Source organism: Podarcis erhardii (assembly GCF_964252035.2).
Source record: "Podarcis erhardii genome assembly, chromosome: 1".
NCBI classification, from domain to species: domain Eukaryota; kingdom Metazoa; phylum Chordata; class Lepidosauria; order Squamata; family Lacertidae; genus Podarcis; species Podarcis erhardii.
This window is the reverse complement of record NC_138497.1, coordinates 133562783-133578503: the sequence shown is the minus strand read 5'-3', so window position 1 is coordinate 133578503 and position 15721 is coordinate 133562783. Positions and strand designations below refer to the sequence as shown.

General features: G+C 41.4%; 1 protein-coding gene and 1 long non-coding RNA gene across 8 annotated transcripts in view; one reads left to right on the top strand and one right to left on the bottom strand.

Annotated features, from left to right (window-relative positions):
* The window catches only part of AGAP1 (ArfGAP with GTPase domain, ankyrin repeat and PH domain 1), a 335918-nt gene that overhangs the window by 86982 nt on the left and 233215 nt on the right, over positions 1-15721 (bottom strand). For all 7 annotated transcript variants that reach the window (XM_081863021.1, XM_081863022.1, XM_081863025.1 and 4 more), the window contains one exon: positions 5791-5952. In XM_081863021.1, coding sequence (XP_081719147.1) covers positions 5791-5952 — 162 coding nt within the window. The remainder of the gene's footprint in view (positions 1-5790; positions 5953-15721) is intronic.
* Positions 2773-15721, top strand: part of LOC309335598 — a 248011-nt gene continuing 235062 nt past the window's right edge. The window contains exons 1-2 of the long non-coding RNA XR_014153594.1: positions 2773-2839; positions 9558-9616. This is a non-coding gene — a long non-coding RNA (uncharacterized lncRNA). The remainder of the gene's footprint in view (positions 2840-9557; positions 9617-15721) is intronic.

Genomic DNA, 15721 nt, shown 5'->3' with positions numbered 1-15721 from the left:
AATCAATAAAATAGAAGCAACAAAGTCAATAGCACCCCTTTTAAAGGAAAAAAAATGAGTGCGACTGCAAACCATCATAGGGAGGGTTCCACTGTCCCCAGAGTCCCCAATTCATAAATCTACACTTCAGGTAAGCCAATCATTCTATTTATTTCATGGGATGCTGGGAACAGTGGATTGAGAAATACCACAGCACTTCCCAGTAACTGCGTGGCTCCACACTGCTGACACACTGACTACAAAACTTGGTGAACACTGTATGCCCAAAAGCCATCTCCGTTGAAGACATTAGGTCTAATTTATAATGCCTAGTGAAAATGGAAGGAGACGACCAAGTGGCTGCCCTACAAATCTCTATTAAAGGGGCATTAGCCATAAAGGCAGCAGAAATGGAGGCTGACCTAGTGGAATGAGTGGAATTATGAGATGGTTGGGGCAATTTCATAGTATCATAAGCTAAGGAAATGCACACCTTAATCCATCTAGCTACGGTAGCTGAAGTGACCCAATCCTTCTAAGAGGAAGGATGAAAGATACAAACAAAGAATTCCTCTTTCTAATGACTTGAATCTGGTGTATATACACTTTTAATGCTCTGTGGACATCCAAGGAGTGCAAGCCTTTCCCAATGGATGTTTTGGATCAGGACAAGAGTCAGGAGTTAGTTCCTGTTGAATGTGGAATTTTGTAAGAACTTTTGGTAGAAAGGAGGGATCTGTACACAAGACCACCTTATCCCTATGGAAGATGCATAAATGCTTGCTACCGACAAGGCTGACAGTTATAAAACCCTTCTCACTGAAGTTATCGCAACCACAAATAGGACTTTAAAGAAAGGTTATTTAATGAGATTTGGCATAGCGGTTCAAATGGAGGCCATTGCAGCGCCGACAGAACAGAATTGTAAGTTCCATGGCGAAAACAATGAGCTACCGGAGGATGCTGTAACGCAGTTCCTTCAAGGAAACTTTTGATTAGCAGATTTTGTGACAACGAAGCACAACCAGCAGAACCTAAAATCAAAGAAATGGTGGAAATGGGATGTTTTAAATCATTTGGTCAAAGGCCATTTATCAGACCATGTTGGAGCCAAGAAACTGGATTGGGAATTGGTAGGTTTTGGAGCCATTCCCAATGTAGGGGGAGGCGGGGCACATTGAGGCAAGGGGCACATTGATACACCAACAATATTTCAATAAACCTGCCATAAATTCTATGATATGTGTGAAATTTTAAATAACAAATTTTAAGGCTGATTATGATCTCCCACAATAATTTTTTTCCATTAAATGTTTGTAAATAATTACCAATCTCATACAATTTATGCTTTATATCAAAGTGCCCCATCCAGTGTATCAAATAAATGAAATTAATGAAATTGTTCTGAACGCAGCCACACAGGGCAAACTGAGTAGCATTCACTTCCCATGCCACAAAAGTGGACTATGGGAAGAGGCACAAAAATACGTCTCTCCAATGCCAACACAAGCGGACTAGGAGGAAATAGACTGCAAGCCGCAGACTAGTAAGTGTAAATAATAATAAACAATTGAACCACTCCTTAACTAGGAGATTCAGAAGCAGTCTACTAGTGCCTGCTCACTCCGTCGCTGCGACTGTGAACCAGGAGGAGAATATACTGCCGAGGAATCTTTGGAAGAACTGTACGGTTCCCGTTGTCTTAGGAAAGCAAACAATATCCTGCAGGATGCATCTCACCCGGGACACAGTCTGTTTGTACTACTGCCTTCTGGCAGGAGATACAGAAACATCAAGTCAAGGACAAATAGACTGAAAAATAGTTTCTATCCAAGAGCTGTGGCCTTCTTAAATGCAGTAACTCGATAGTGTGACCTGGGAGTTTGATGGGTGTGGGTGTGGGTGTGGGTGTGGCTGGAATGTGGTTTGTTTGGTTGTTGTTGTTGTTTTGCTTTTGTTGTTTTTAAGGGATGGCATCCAATTTCGTTGCACTTGTGCAATGTTGCACTTGTGTAATGACAATAAAGAATCTATCTATCTATCTATCTATCTATCTATCTATCTATCTATCTATCTATAACCCCAGCTCCTTCTGCCGTACCATGGACCAGGAGAGCAGTCAATATGAAGCCTTATGAAGCCTGAAATGATACAGGAAATAAAGGCTAAAGACTGTAGAAATCACCCCAAAATGAGGTGGTGATATGGAGCCAGAGGCTACTGAAAGTGAGCTGCGGTTGTGAAAAGCCTCGGGTAGAATCTCCCTCCATTTATCTTTAAATCTGATCAATAAACTGGCGCGTGGCAAAACGAAGCCACAGCGTGAAAAAAAAGAGAATATTTAGTGACTCTGTAAGAGAGCAATATACAGGGATGCTCTGCAAGAGAGTAAACTAAATAAACTAAAAACAAGAAGAACTAAGGTTGCTAAGGCAAACAAACGGGTGGACAAAATATTTTTTGGAATACACACACACACACATTTGTAAGACTCAAAGTAAGTTGCTATAACTAAGGAAAACTAGGGAAAATAAAGCAACAATAAAATGAGATCAAAAAGTGAAAACTTATCAATCTGCTGAGTGAGGCAGGAGAAAAAACTGAGGAGGATGTGCCTGCCTCCCACAAGCCTTTGCTCCTGCCTGAGTCATGTGCGAGGAAATACCCAATCCACTGTTGCCAGCATCCCATGAAATAAATGGTCCTCTTTGCCGTCACTATCGCCACATGGTAGGCTTGACGTTGAGCTCCTACCCGTGTCTGGGCCGATTCAGAATGAGTTTGAGAGAGACGAATGCAGTTACAGTGGTGCCCCGCAAGACGGAAAACCCGCTAGACGAAAGGGTTTTCCGTTTTGGAGGTGCTTCGCAAAACGAATTTCCTATGGGCTTGCTTCGCAAGACAAAAATGTCTTGCGAGTTCCTGCGGTTTCCCCCCCCCTTCCCCCCCTTTTTCTAAGCCTGGTTTTCGGTTCTCCCTTATCAAGAAAGCTTCAAGAAACTTAGAAATCCCAACTTTAGAGAAATGGTAAAAGAAAAGCCTACTAATATATTGTTGTTTAGTTGATTAGCTAGTTAGGGATAATAAAAAGGACAACCTAGATTCTGGATCATGCTCAGTGCATATGCTTTCCTATGTTAAAAATGTTGAGAGGATATTTTAAGTGGAAAAATATTTGGCCAAATGTTAAGCTTTCAGTTCAGTTTAAAATTAATTGAAGACTAGTTCAGTTTATCACAGCTAGAGTTTAAAGTTACAACTTAAAACCTCAGGGTAACTTGCACTTTTAAAAACCTCAATATTTCCCCTCAATTTCTTTATTCCACCAAGGGTTGTAGGTTTTTTTAAAAGTGAAAAATCGACATAGCTGAAAGTTTCAGTATTTGATTTAGATACAAATAAGTTATAATTCTTTAAAAATAAAAAAGAATTTTCCACAAGAAAGAAGGAAGGAATTTTCACAGGGAGTTATTACCCAGTTAACTCAACATCCACCGCCTATTCCCAAAGTGCTATACTGATCTAAATCCAGTCACCTTTCAAATTCCAACTCCTTGGAGTCTGAGCCAAACTGCCTGATCTCATTGCCTGCATTAGCAGCTAGGGAAAGCTAGAAAGGCATACAGTGGTGCCCCGCAAGACGAATGCCTCGCAAGACGAAAAACTTGCTAGACGAAAGAGTTTTCCGTTTTTTGAGGTGCTTCGCAAGACGAATTTCCCTATGGGCTTGCTTCGCAAGACGTTTCGTCTTGCGAGTTCTTGTGAGTTTGTTTCCTTTTTCTTAAAGCCGCTAAGCCGTTAATAGCTGCTAAGCCGCTAATAGCCATGCTTCGCAAGACGAAAAAACCGCAAGACGAAGAGACTCATGGAACGGATTAATTTCGTCTTGCAAGGCACCACTGTATACAAATGGAACTGCACAGCAATGAAGCAGGTGACAAAATATTAAGCTATCAGGCAAGTTAAGCAATTGTGTAAGTTAAGCCCTTTGATCTAGCAAATACCAAGCTCATAAGTACATTAACTCCATATATTACAAAAAGACCTATGCAAAAGTCAGCAAGGGAGTGAGGGCATTCCAGTGCGTTGCACCGATTGTTGCAGGTATGGCCATCTGCCTGCTGAACAGAAACGACATTGTGCAATGAGCTCCTGGTCCTCAGAACATTGTCAAGCTTAGACAAATGGGATGGAATCTACTTAAGTCAAGATGGAAGCAGACTGTTGCCACTTTTAGCATTAAAAGGGGGGCTGAGCAGTTTTAAAACCGATTCCTGAGGGAAAGCTGACAGGAGCTGAGGAGGGTCCAGTTTAAAATCAATCTTCCTCCAAAGATGAAAGAAGGTAAAAAAAATGTATGCTTGTTTAAATGGGAGAAGTAGGTATTGAGAATGCAGGGACACATACTAGCAATTTACAATGGTGCCTCGCAAGACGAAATTAATCTGTTCCGTGAGGCTCTTCGTATAGCGGTTTTTTTGTCTTGCAAAGCAAGCCCATTGACAGCTTAGCGGATTAGCGCTATTAGCGGTTTAGCGGCTTTTAGCGGATCAGCTGATAAGCGGCTTATCAGCGGATCAGCTGATAAGCGGCTTAGCGGCTTAGGAAAAGGGGGGGGGGAAAGGTGGAAAAACCCGCAGGAACTCGCAAGACATTTCGTCTTGCGAAGTAAGCCCATAGGGAAATTCGTTTTGCAAAGCACCTCCAAAACGGAAAACCCTTTCGTCTAGCGGGTTTTCCGTCTTGCGAGGCATTCGTCTTGCGGGGCACCACTGTATAGAGAATCCAAAGCACCGTAGACTAAAAAACAAGTGCCAAAGACATTTGGAGAGCTACACTAATGTTTATATACTATTGCTAGAAGCCCCCAAATCAATTTTGGGGAACTGAAGTGCTTGGTCTTAGAGGACCACACAGATATAGTGCATATAATGGAAACCTGCTGGAATGAAGGGAACCAATGGGACACAGTTATCTCTGGATACAAACTCCATAGGAAGGATGGAGAAGGGTTTACTGGAGGTAGTGTTGCTCATAAAGTCCATAAGCCTAATGAATGAAATTAAATGGAAGAAATACCAAAAGGGGCTGACTCCTCCACGGAATTACCAGGCGCCAAGAGTTATTTAATACTGTGAATCCCCCAGACCAAAATGTTCAGGAAGATATTGAGATGGACAATGAAATCAAAGAGGCATCCAAAAGAACATTTGTAGCAATAGGTGACTTCAATTACCCTCATGCAGACAGGTGTGTGCTCAAAATACCAGAAAGAGGAAACTTTTCTAGATATCCTAAATGACTGTGTGAGATAACAGTTGCTCACAGAACTGACCCACTTCTAGAGACACTCTTAAGTTACCCAAGAAAGCTGTTCCCATCAACATAAATCATGACACAAGCAATTTCTTGACTAATTTGTTGGATAAAGTTAGCTTGCAGTAACATGAATAAAACTCACAGGAAAACATAAAAACAAAAATTACTTAACAGGAAAAATATGGCATGACACAAAAGTATTTCTTGGAATAAAATCACGAGATTTCAACATAATCCTGCTCTCAGTTGTTAGGGGGTAAAGTAGGTGTAGGATTGCAGATGAAACTGGTCAACTACATTTACAAGATGGTCAGTCTCTAAAAAATGGTAGGAAAGATTTACTTTTTACGATCATTAAGACATTATAGCAAGCAAGCGGTAAACACCCCCCCCTCCAAAAAACCCCCAAACCTAAGTCCAAGCCCACATGAAAACTACTTCAGATGTGTCAAAACAGAGTGTTTGTACCTCATGAAAATATAAAATAGATACCTTCGGCACTGCCTGAGATACCATCAGCTTTAAAATTGCTTGTGCTTTTCTTCCTGCGATGCTTTTTTCTATTTGCATGAGGAGAAGGAGGAGGGTCCGGCTTAGTACTTGTGGTGCTAGATATACTTGGACTGGAGCACACAGAATCTCCCAAGCCGGTATCTGTAAATCAGAACAGGGAACAAAAATAAAACATGAGGTAAGGTACATTTCTCTTTCTCAACAAAAAGCAGAAACCAAGCATTTGTACATTTGATTTTTTTTAAAAAAACTGATTACAGCCAGTTTTTTTAAAAAATCAAATTTTTCACTCAAAACTTCTTAATGTTCAGAAGATGACACTGAGATAGCTCAGTCAGGAGACCAGGAGACTCTCAGGGTTGTGGGTTTGAGTCACATGTTGGGCTAAAGTTTCCTGCATTACAGGGAAGTTGGACTAGATTATTCTTGTGGTCCTTTACAACTCTACAATTCTTGCCCCCGAGAGCATGGGCAAAATGAATTTCAATATGGACATATGTAAGGTTCCACACTAAGGCAGGAATAATCAGCTGCACAAATATACTGAATTGCCAGCAGCACATGTGAAAAAGATACAATACAATAGCCCATTGTGTGCGTTAAACCATGTTTTAATTGTGCCTCCTCCCTCTTGCACTGGTCCCTGTGTGGCTTTCCCCCACTGCCTATCCATCCATCCCAATGACTCGAACAAGCCATAGTATGGGCTTGATGTGTCATCCAAACCAAATAACAATAATAAGTTTATTATTTACACCCCGCCCATCTGCTTGGGTTGCCCCAGCCACTCTGCTTAGTTTGTTTCAAACAAATGGTTGGTTTCAGAGAACACAGTAAGCTGTAGTGTGGCTTGTTTGAACTGCACAGATGTTGTAGGTGTGGAAAACACCATGGGGAAACCCTGCATGTCAGGGGGAGAGCCATTTGCTGTGGCTTATTGTGATGTGTGCAAAGTCCACTGGGTCTATCTAGTTCACAGGCGCTGGCTTTCCAGGATGCCAGGCAGCCGTCTTTCCCCAGCCCTGTCTAAGGGTGTCAGGTGTTGAACCCAGGACCTTCTACATACAAAGCATGTGTTCTACCACTAAATTGTGGTTCTTCTTCAAAGTCACTATTTTTTCTCCTTTTGCTTCTCTGAACATTGGGCATCCTTCTTTCCTTAACGTGTTTGGTTACAGCTACCTATATCAATGCCTTCACTACTTGAAAGTGGATGAAACAGGGCCATGGAAGCTCCCACCTGTCTGGCAAAGACCTGTTAGGCCTGATATTATCCAGAGGAACAATTTGAATCCAGACTGCCTGAGAATTGGCACTTCACCTGCATTTGTTCTAAAAAAACATAATGTGGAACACTATTTCACACCAAATCAATCTCTTAACTGACCCAATAAATACTCTTTTACAAGCCATTTTCTCCTTTCCTCTGCTTGACATTCGTAATATTGCTTTGTGTCATATTTTGATATTGCTACATTTTTAATTTATGTATTTATATATAAGGTGCCGAGAGAAGAAAAGTGATATTAAACTCCATTTAAGATATAGTGAACTGAAATGATGCTTCAATTGAACACAGAACCCTTCCTGGTATTAAAACGGAAGAGGTGGGTATTATCTTCTTTTGATATTCCTGCATTAGCCTCATTTAATTCATCGACAAGCACAGGTTCATGTAGAGGAATCTGTTTAAGCCTGATCACTCCTTATATCCTACAGCAGCAACACAAAACTTCTCTAGCGAAGGGCCGACTGAAAAATGAACTTGCTGCTGCAAGTCTTTATGATGTACAATGCTTTTCAGATAATAGTGTGGTGTTCCTGGGTCAAACAGCTCTAAAGTGCAGAGAGCCTGAGGTATTTGCTTCCCTCCTCATCTGGAAAAAGAAATGTGAATCTGGGATGTAGAACTAGGCTTTCATTGTTTCTCTATTAACACAGAGCATTCTAGTTTCCAGTATTCTAGGTTACTTTGCATTTGTCTGCTTTAAAATATGAGCCACTAAAGTCCACTAGGCTTACATGCACGCTTTCCCCATTTCTGACTACTATGCTTCCTTGACAAGGAATTTATTCTTCAAACTGAAAAGTGACCTCTTGAAAATTGTAAAGGAGTTCTAGCTTCAACTCACTGCATACAATTTTATACCCCTGACTGCATACAAATAACACATTTTATTTGGTATCAATTACTGAATGTGAGAACAGATGACCACGGCTGCTACTATTAAATATAAGAAGCATACCAAATTAAAAAGAAACAAGCGCCTCATTACTCCACAGCCTAACCAGCTTTGACAGAAGCACTAGAACTCATAAAACGCACTGAGCTGAGATGGGCTGTTCTCTAGCCATCCTGTATGTTCAATTTCAGCCATTAGTTCTTCCTAATCGAGCATCAATGTTCAATGCATACCCTCAAAAATATATATAACACTAGTAATAACAATAATAATAACAATCTGTGCAACATTTGAGCTTCAGTACTTGATGTATGAGTCAAAGAAGCAGTTTCACTTTTCACTCGGGAAGCTGGCAAGCATGACTAGAGGGAGAATAAAATAACATTCAGTTCGCATAAATATCAAACAGGCTTCTTGAGACTGATGGGCCAGGAATGTATTCTTAGCCATCATTCTGGCAGACAGGCCCAAGGACACTCATAACTTATTTTACAATCATTTAGTTTCAGCTCAAGTGGAAAACGTGACAACTTATCTCTGCTGACAAGATGCCATATCAAACCTTACAATTAACTTTCATATGATTATCTGCCCAGCCCATCATTAGCTCAGCAGCTACTAATGGCAGCTACAGGCAGCTTTTCTGATGATGGTCATCAGTTTCAGGATTTATAGCTACATTATGCTCACTAGCAATTTTTTAAAAAACAAAAAAAATTAGGCTGCCTGAGTTCAGATTTATAAGGGTTCAGGAATATAGACTCCCAAACAAAACAGGAACAAGACAAAATATACCAAACAATTATTTCTCTACTGCCCTTCATTTCCAGAGGGTTTTCTGTGACCATTCATAAATGAAGTATCACCATCCTTCTCTCATTCTCAGATTTGTAACCAGTCACACGTACTGGTTCCTTCTGAGCAGACACCATGAACACGTGAAAACAGAGGAGTGTAAACCTCCGAAGAAACAAAACAAAATTGGAAATTCATGCAAAAATGTATGATAAAAGCCATTTTTTAAAAATGAGCAGCACGATACCGACAGAAATATAGAATATTGAGCCTTCTAGTTGTGCCTTTGCTTATCAGTATCACCATACAAGCTTAAAGCCAAAATACGTGTCCTTAATTATGACGTGCAGCGTAAACGGATTGACTGAGATTACAAACCAACTCTGCTCACAACTGAGGTAGACTGACTCTGACTGAAACCTGAACAGAGAGATACAGTGGTGCCCCGCAAAACAAATGCCTCGCAAAACAAAAAACACGCAAGACGAAAGAGTTTTCCGTTTTTTGAGTCATTCCACAAGATGAATAGTAGGCCCAAATGATTGTGCAGTCCCAGCACTTCCCAGCCTGCTTTGCTGCTTCTGCTCTCATGTGTCTTTGTCACATGACAAATTATAATTGCACTATTTGTTGTACAGCTAGTAACAAATAACTTGTGCATCAAACCCCATTAGGGAACCAGCTATGATTATTACAGTGGTACCTCACAAGACGAATGCCTCGTAAGACGAAAAACGCGCAAAGCGAAAGGGTTTTTCGTTTTTTGAGTTGCTTCGCAAGACGATTTTCCCTATGGGCTTGCTTCGCAAGACGAAAACGTCTTGCGAGTTTGTTTCCTTTTTCTTACAACCGTTAATACCCAGGGAATCCGCGCTCCGCAAGACGAAAAAATCGCAAGACGAAACAACTCGCAGAACGAATTAATTTTGTCTTGCGAGGCACCACTGTACTGCTATATTTTAGATAGCAAGGGCAATGGGCATTGCAGCGAGGCTTGTCATACAAAGAGCAGAGGCGTATACTTCATCCTTAGATAGCTTAGCATCTTAGCAAGGGTGATGGACATATTACTAGCCAAAATGAGTTAGGACAACCAACTTCTATGGTTAAATGTGAATCTGGCACAGGAAGGCTTATCACGAATTCATTGTGCCATGGTTTCTTAAAAGGATATTTTCCCTGCATGTAAGAACCTCTCTAGGGGAGCTACAACACATGTGAGTTTTTATACTATTTAATTCAAAATTGTCCCCAAACAATAAAATTTCAACCACCACATTTTTAATTTTTAGAACAGGCGTTATGGGCAGATCTGTACAGCCAACTGGATATATCAAACACAAGTTTATCAGCTCCAGGTGGATCTGTTAAAAAGCAGGCTAAAAACAAGGTAATCTTCAATAAAATATAACAACATTGTGATCTAAGAAAGTGACAAACTGCAGCTGCCATGTTGGAGCCCACTATGCTATATAGATCAGTGGTCTTGTTCAAATGACTTTTACATTTTAAGCATATTATCATGCAGATATTTTAAACAGTGGAACAGTTACACAAACAATTTAAAGCAAGGTTCTCTACACTTAATTCACTGAACTGTTACACCCCAATACTGGTTTGTTTTAGGCTTAGAGGATTAAATGGGATCAATTTCCTAAGCCAGAAAACACCACAAACACAGATCTCTGGAGCTATTTCCTTGACCGCAACATTTGAGGAAATGCACATGTGCAGCCAGAGACAACCTGCAATTTTTTTAGTGCAACTGATCACCCACCAGAATGGGCAAGGTGCTTTCCGATTTAAAGTTGGATGGGTGATTCCCTGCAATGGGCTTCACTTTTACAGACAAAACCCTGAGTTGTGGGCAGCAGGAAGGGTGGGGCTAGCAGAGTACACAACAGTGCGGGCAGAACCCAAACCCAAACCCCCAGCTCCACTGTCCCTCCATACCCTCTTAATTTTTTTGAGAGAATTATGCCCTAATAGGGCATTCTTTAATTTGCACATGGAACCCTATATGTCTTGACACTGATCCTTGGAATACAGTACAAGGGTGTGGGTGTGCATATTTCAATAAACTCCTAACAAAACTGCTCTCCTCACTCCCCAACTTGTCTCCAGATATTTACATAGCTACCAAGGCAGCACCTCTTTAAATTCCTCCTGCAGCCTCAAAGTTTGGAAGCTAGTGCCATCTTTCTACAATTCCCTCTAAAGAGCAAATGCATGGCTAATGAATCATCACTGCCAATAGGGTACCTGCCCATGATCCTATTTGATATTTCTATCTTGCTTTTCTTCTACTGAACAGCACAGAAATAAAAATAACCAAGACAAAATCAAACACCACTATCAGATCCATCATAAAATCACGTGAATCACAAAAAGATGGGGCAATTTAAATTATGAACAGAACTTTAAAAAGCAGGCCTTAATACATGTACTCTTGTGTATCACCCAGGCCTAAATAATGGCTTAATTGTCTCCTTGAACAACTTCTGGTAAAGTGATACTAAAGCTACTTTATCTTCAGAACTGGGAATGAGATTTAGCTTCTGTACCATTTTTATGAGTGTCTAATTTGCTAGAGGAAGTAAAGACCAAAACTACTATGGATTTAAACCAAGTAGAACCAAAGATGTTCCTCATCTCAGTTATCTATTCATCCGGAACTTTAGGATTTTGTTTCAGTTCATGTGAGATATAGTATGGTGGTGGGGTAATCAGTGGTTTACAGGAAAGACATTTAATATTTTCTGGTTCTCATGCAAGTATTCATAACCTTTACTACACGAACCCTGCTAAGAGATTCACATGCAGTGTGTCATTTCCTATATTAGTGCAGGCTGTAGGTAGCAAGCCTATGATTATCAAGTTAAGTATCAATTCCAACCAATTATGGGGTCTGGCCACCACTTGACAAGAGAGATTTTCCTCCATTGGCAGGAAGCCCCCATCTCTCTGCTTCACCTGAGCTTTAATATTCAAAGATCTATTTGGACACAGCATCAGATTTAGTATGCAGGCTTCCTTCTACTTTTTGAAGTGTTGCATTCTGCAAGTTAAGGGATGCATCGTGACCTTGCACCCCGGGCTCTGTGGTCAAAACTAGAAAGACACCAAGTAGGCAAACAATAACTACTAATTCTTAGTAAATAAAAAGAAAGATTCGCTATGGATAAGGAAAACAATTTACTAAATGCATATCTGGAAATGTTTTGTAGCTTGTAAATCTGCCAATTAAACTTTAATAAAGTAACACCACATACATACAACAAAGCTATTTTACCACAGAATCATAGTTGGAAGGGATGCCAAGGATCATCTAGCCCAACCCCCTGGAATGCAGGAATCTCAGGTGAAGCATACATAAGAGATGGCCATCCAAGCTCTGCTTAAAAACTTCCAAGGAAGGAGAGTCCACCACCTCCCAAGGGAGTCTCTTTCACTGTTTAACAGCTCTTAATGTCAGAAAGTCTTTCCAGATGTTTAGTTGGAATCTCCTTTCTTGTAACTTGAATCCATTGGATCAAGTCCTAGCCTCCAGAGCAGGAAAAAAACAAGCTTACTCCATTTTCTATGTGACACCTTTTTGCCCCCAGTTTGAATTTCTGCTAGAGTAAATATTGATTTAATGATTCCTGGTGAGTCTGGTTAAAGATTGGGATTTTTTGGATTGGAACTCACCATCCCTAGCTAACAGGACCAGTGGTCAGAGATGATGGGAATTGTAGTCCCAAACATCTGGAGGGTCAAAGTTTGCTTATGCCTGTGTTAGAGGGCAGTTCCCTAGACCAGATGGCTGGGAGGTGGCCTTTTCTTGATGGGGTTACACTGCTTCCGAAGGAGCACGCACACCTTGCGGGTACTCCTGGATCCTCTGCTGTCGCTCAGGTGGCCTTGGTGGTGTGGAGTGCAACCTCTCCCCATATAAATAATCCCGGATTCTGCATTCATCATTGGAGGTCCTTCTTCATGTGCCTCCTCCACAAGAGGTCCAGAGGGTGGCAACACGAGAACTGGCCTTTTCTGTGGTCAGTGGCGTAGTGTGGGGGGTGCAGGGGGTGCCAGCCGCACCGGGCGCAACATTTGGGGGGGTGCTTGCACTCGCAGCTCTCTGCCCCTACCTGGCTCACTCACTCTCTCTCACAGTGCTGGCTGTGCGAATCCGATCTGAGCTGCCGGGTCGCCGCCCACTGTGGAGGGGGAGGGTGCCAGGCGTGCGTTGCGTTGCGGAGCGGAGAGAGAGCGAGGGAGGGACTATCTGGGGGAGGGACAGTGCAGCGGCCGCCCAGCGCAGCGCTGAGCGCGGGAGAGAACCACACCCGACCAGCCCAGGCAGCAGCAAGAAGAAGCTGGCAGCGGCGGCAGGTTAGGGGTTAGGGGTGCAAATTACTTGCCTTGCCCCGGGTTATGGGGCGCAAATTACTTGCCTTGCCCCGGGTGCTGACAACCCACGCTACGCCGCTGTCTGTGGTGGCTCCCCATTTGTGGAATGCTCTCCCCAGGGAGGTTTGCCAGGCACCTTCAATAGATATTTTTATGCATCAGGCAAAAACGTTTCTCTTCAACCATGCCTTTGGCTGGTTAATATCCTATAGCCTTTGGAATGTGTCTGTGGCAAGGGGAGGGTATTGTTTTGTTGTTTTGGTTTAATGATTTACTTACATTTTATCTTGTATTTTATCCTATGAACCACTTGAGATCTTTTGAAGAAGGGATGTATATAAATGCAATAAATTAAATTAAATTAAAATTATAGAGCATATACCCTGCAATAAATATATTATGCATCATAGTGATTTCAGTGTTATTATCATATTCCATCAGCACAAAATAAAGATAGTCTTAACTCCAAAAGGGATTAATTTCAATATTCAAACTCTCCTCCCCATCCCTAATCCCTGTAACCTTCCCCAAAAGACTAACTCCTACACCTAGGGTTGAGAGTGGAATTGTCTGTCTCTTCCTTCGGGAGCCAAATGCTAATGAACGAAGCTGAAATTGGGGGACGAAAACATTAACTCCCTCCCCATAGAAGTAGAAAATGTTTTACATTGTTATATTGCAATCAAAAATAAAACAATAGCCCAATTATTGCCCGTTTTGGTTATAGAGCTTCTAGCTCCCTGTCAAACTTTTATAGTTGGTAGCTGAAGTGGGGCCTCAAGCAGAGAAGAAGCAATCTCTGTTGTTTTTGCCGTTGTGGGATTTTTGTTTTTTTAAAGGTGTCATCTTGTTTTTCCTGCCATTCTACTCCACATTTGCTGGCAGTCTCCTTCCTTGTGCTCTGTGTCTTCTTCTCCACTGCCTACTTCTCAGTTGTTTGTCTTCATTTGATTGCAGTCCCAGTTGATTTAATGTATTTTAAGCTTCCAGTTGTATGGAAGCAACTTTAGGTAGATTATGAGGCATTTGAATGGCTCACCCCATTGGTTTGGCTGCTGTGGTGTAAATGTTAAGTTCACGTCTGCAATTTTTAATTATGTAGGAGCTAAGGTGAACAATAATGTTTCTTGGATTAAGTTATAAAATTCTAGCTTTGGATGCATAATATTAGCCATATGTCAAGAAGACTGTCCTTCCTGGTGAAAGGCCTATGAGGACCATATTCAGGCCAAAATAAAATACTATCATCCTTAAACAACAACAACAACAAAAGTCATAAAAATCACTCCAGTGAGGACTACTGCATTTCTAAAAGTGGTGTCAACTCAGACAGTGATCTTTAATTTTTCACAAATGACAATATACAAATTGAAGAATGAAGGTATTTTACCATCTGTCTTATCTGTCAAAATCCAACAGTTTGAGTTATGAAGAACTATCTTGTAGTTAAAGTCAGACAAACAGACAGCTTATAAAAAAAGAGCAATGTAATGTTCTCAGATTTCTGGAGATAACAGTGTCAGACTCATCTTACTTTGTAAGTACTAAGTTTGGTGCTGTTTCAACTGCACAGCAACCTTTCACCTGAAAGGTCAGATCTCTCTTGGGTGTGTTCATGAAGGCCAGATATAGAGAACATTCACAATCTCAAGGCTTAAGAAGCAATAATCACCTCGGTAAGAATAGTATCTCCTATGTTCAAGGAAAAGAAAGTGTAAGGAGAGCAAAAATGTTTTACTGCTCATATCTTGGTGATTAACCTGGAGCATACAAAATAAAACGACACTACAGGACCAGTGTCTCTCACCATATTTTTATTCTTCAACATGATTTCATGGAATACATACAAATGCATAAGGCATTTGGTATCATGTGCTCTAAGCCACCATGTGCATGGTAAAAAAATAAAAAAAATCTATGCACACTGATTTTTTTTATTTTTACATGCATTCCCTGCCCAAGTTGGGCAGTCAGTCAGGACCTTCTGAAGTGGTTCAGAGCTCAGCACTAGTGCTAGGACACCAGCAAAAGCTGTGCAAATGGGTTTGCTCTCTGCATCCCCAACAGATAACTTTGGCGTGCTGGGTTCCTGCAGCATTCAAGATGGTTGTACACAGGCCAGCCCATCCATGAGGCAAGGTGAGGCAACTGCTTCAGGCGGCAGGATTCAGTAGGGCAGCAGATCCTAATGAAGATTTTTCTTCCTACCTTGTTCCTGATGTAGATCTTTCCTCACCCCTTCTTTCCTTGAGGGGCGGGGAGATGTCATTCTGGGATCCTCCTCAGTGGCCAAATGTTTTGGGTCAGCCTTAGATATACAGCAGGGAAGCAGAAGCAAGCCAGCGTGATTCCTTGTGATGTGTGGCTACTGGCTGGAGAGAAGCTGCCCAAGGCATTTAAAAAATATTCATTGCCTTTATTTTCCAGGATTTTGAAGATGGAAGTGGAGGCGAAGAACAGAGGCATGGGACTGGGTGATACTGGTTAAAGAAGACTGCCCATGCAGAAAGGGATGGCCATACACCCAAAATGCTTCTGAA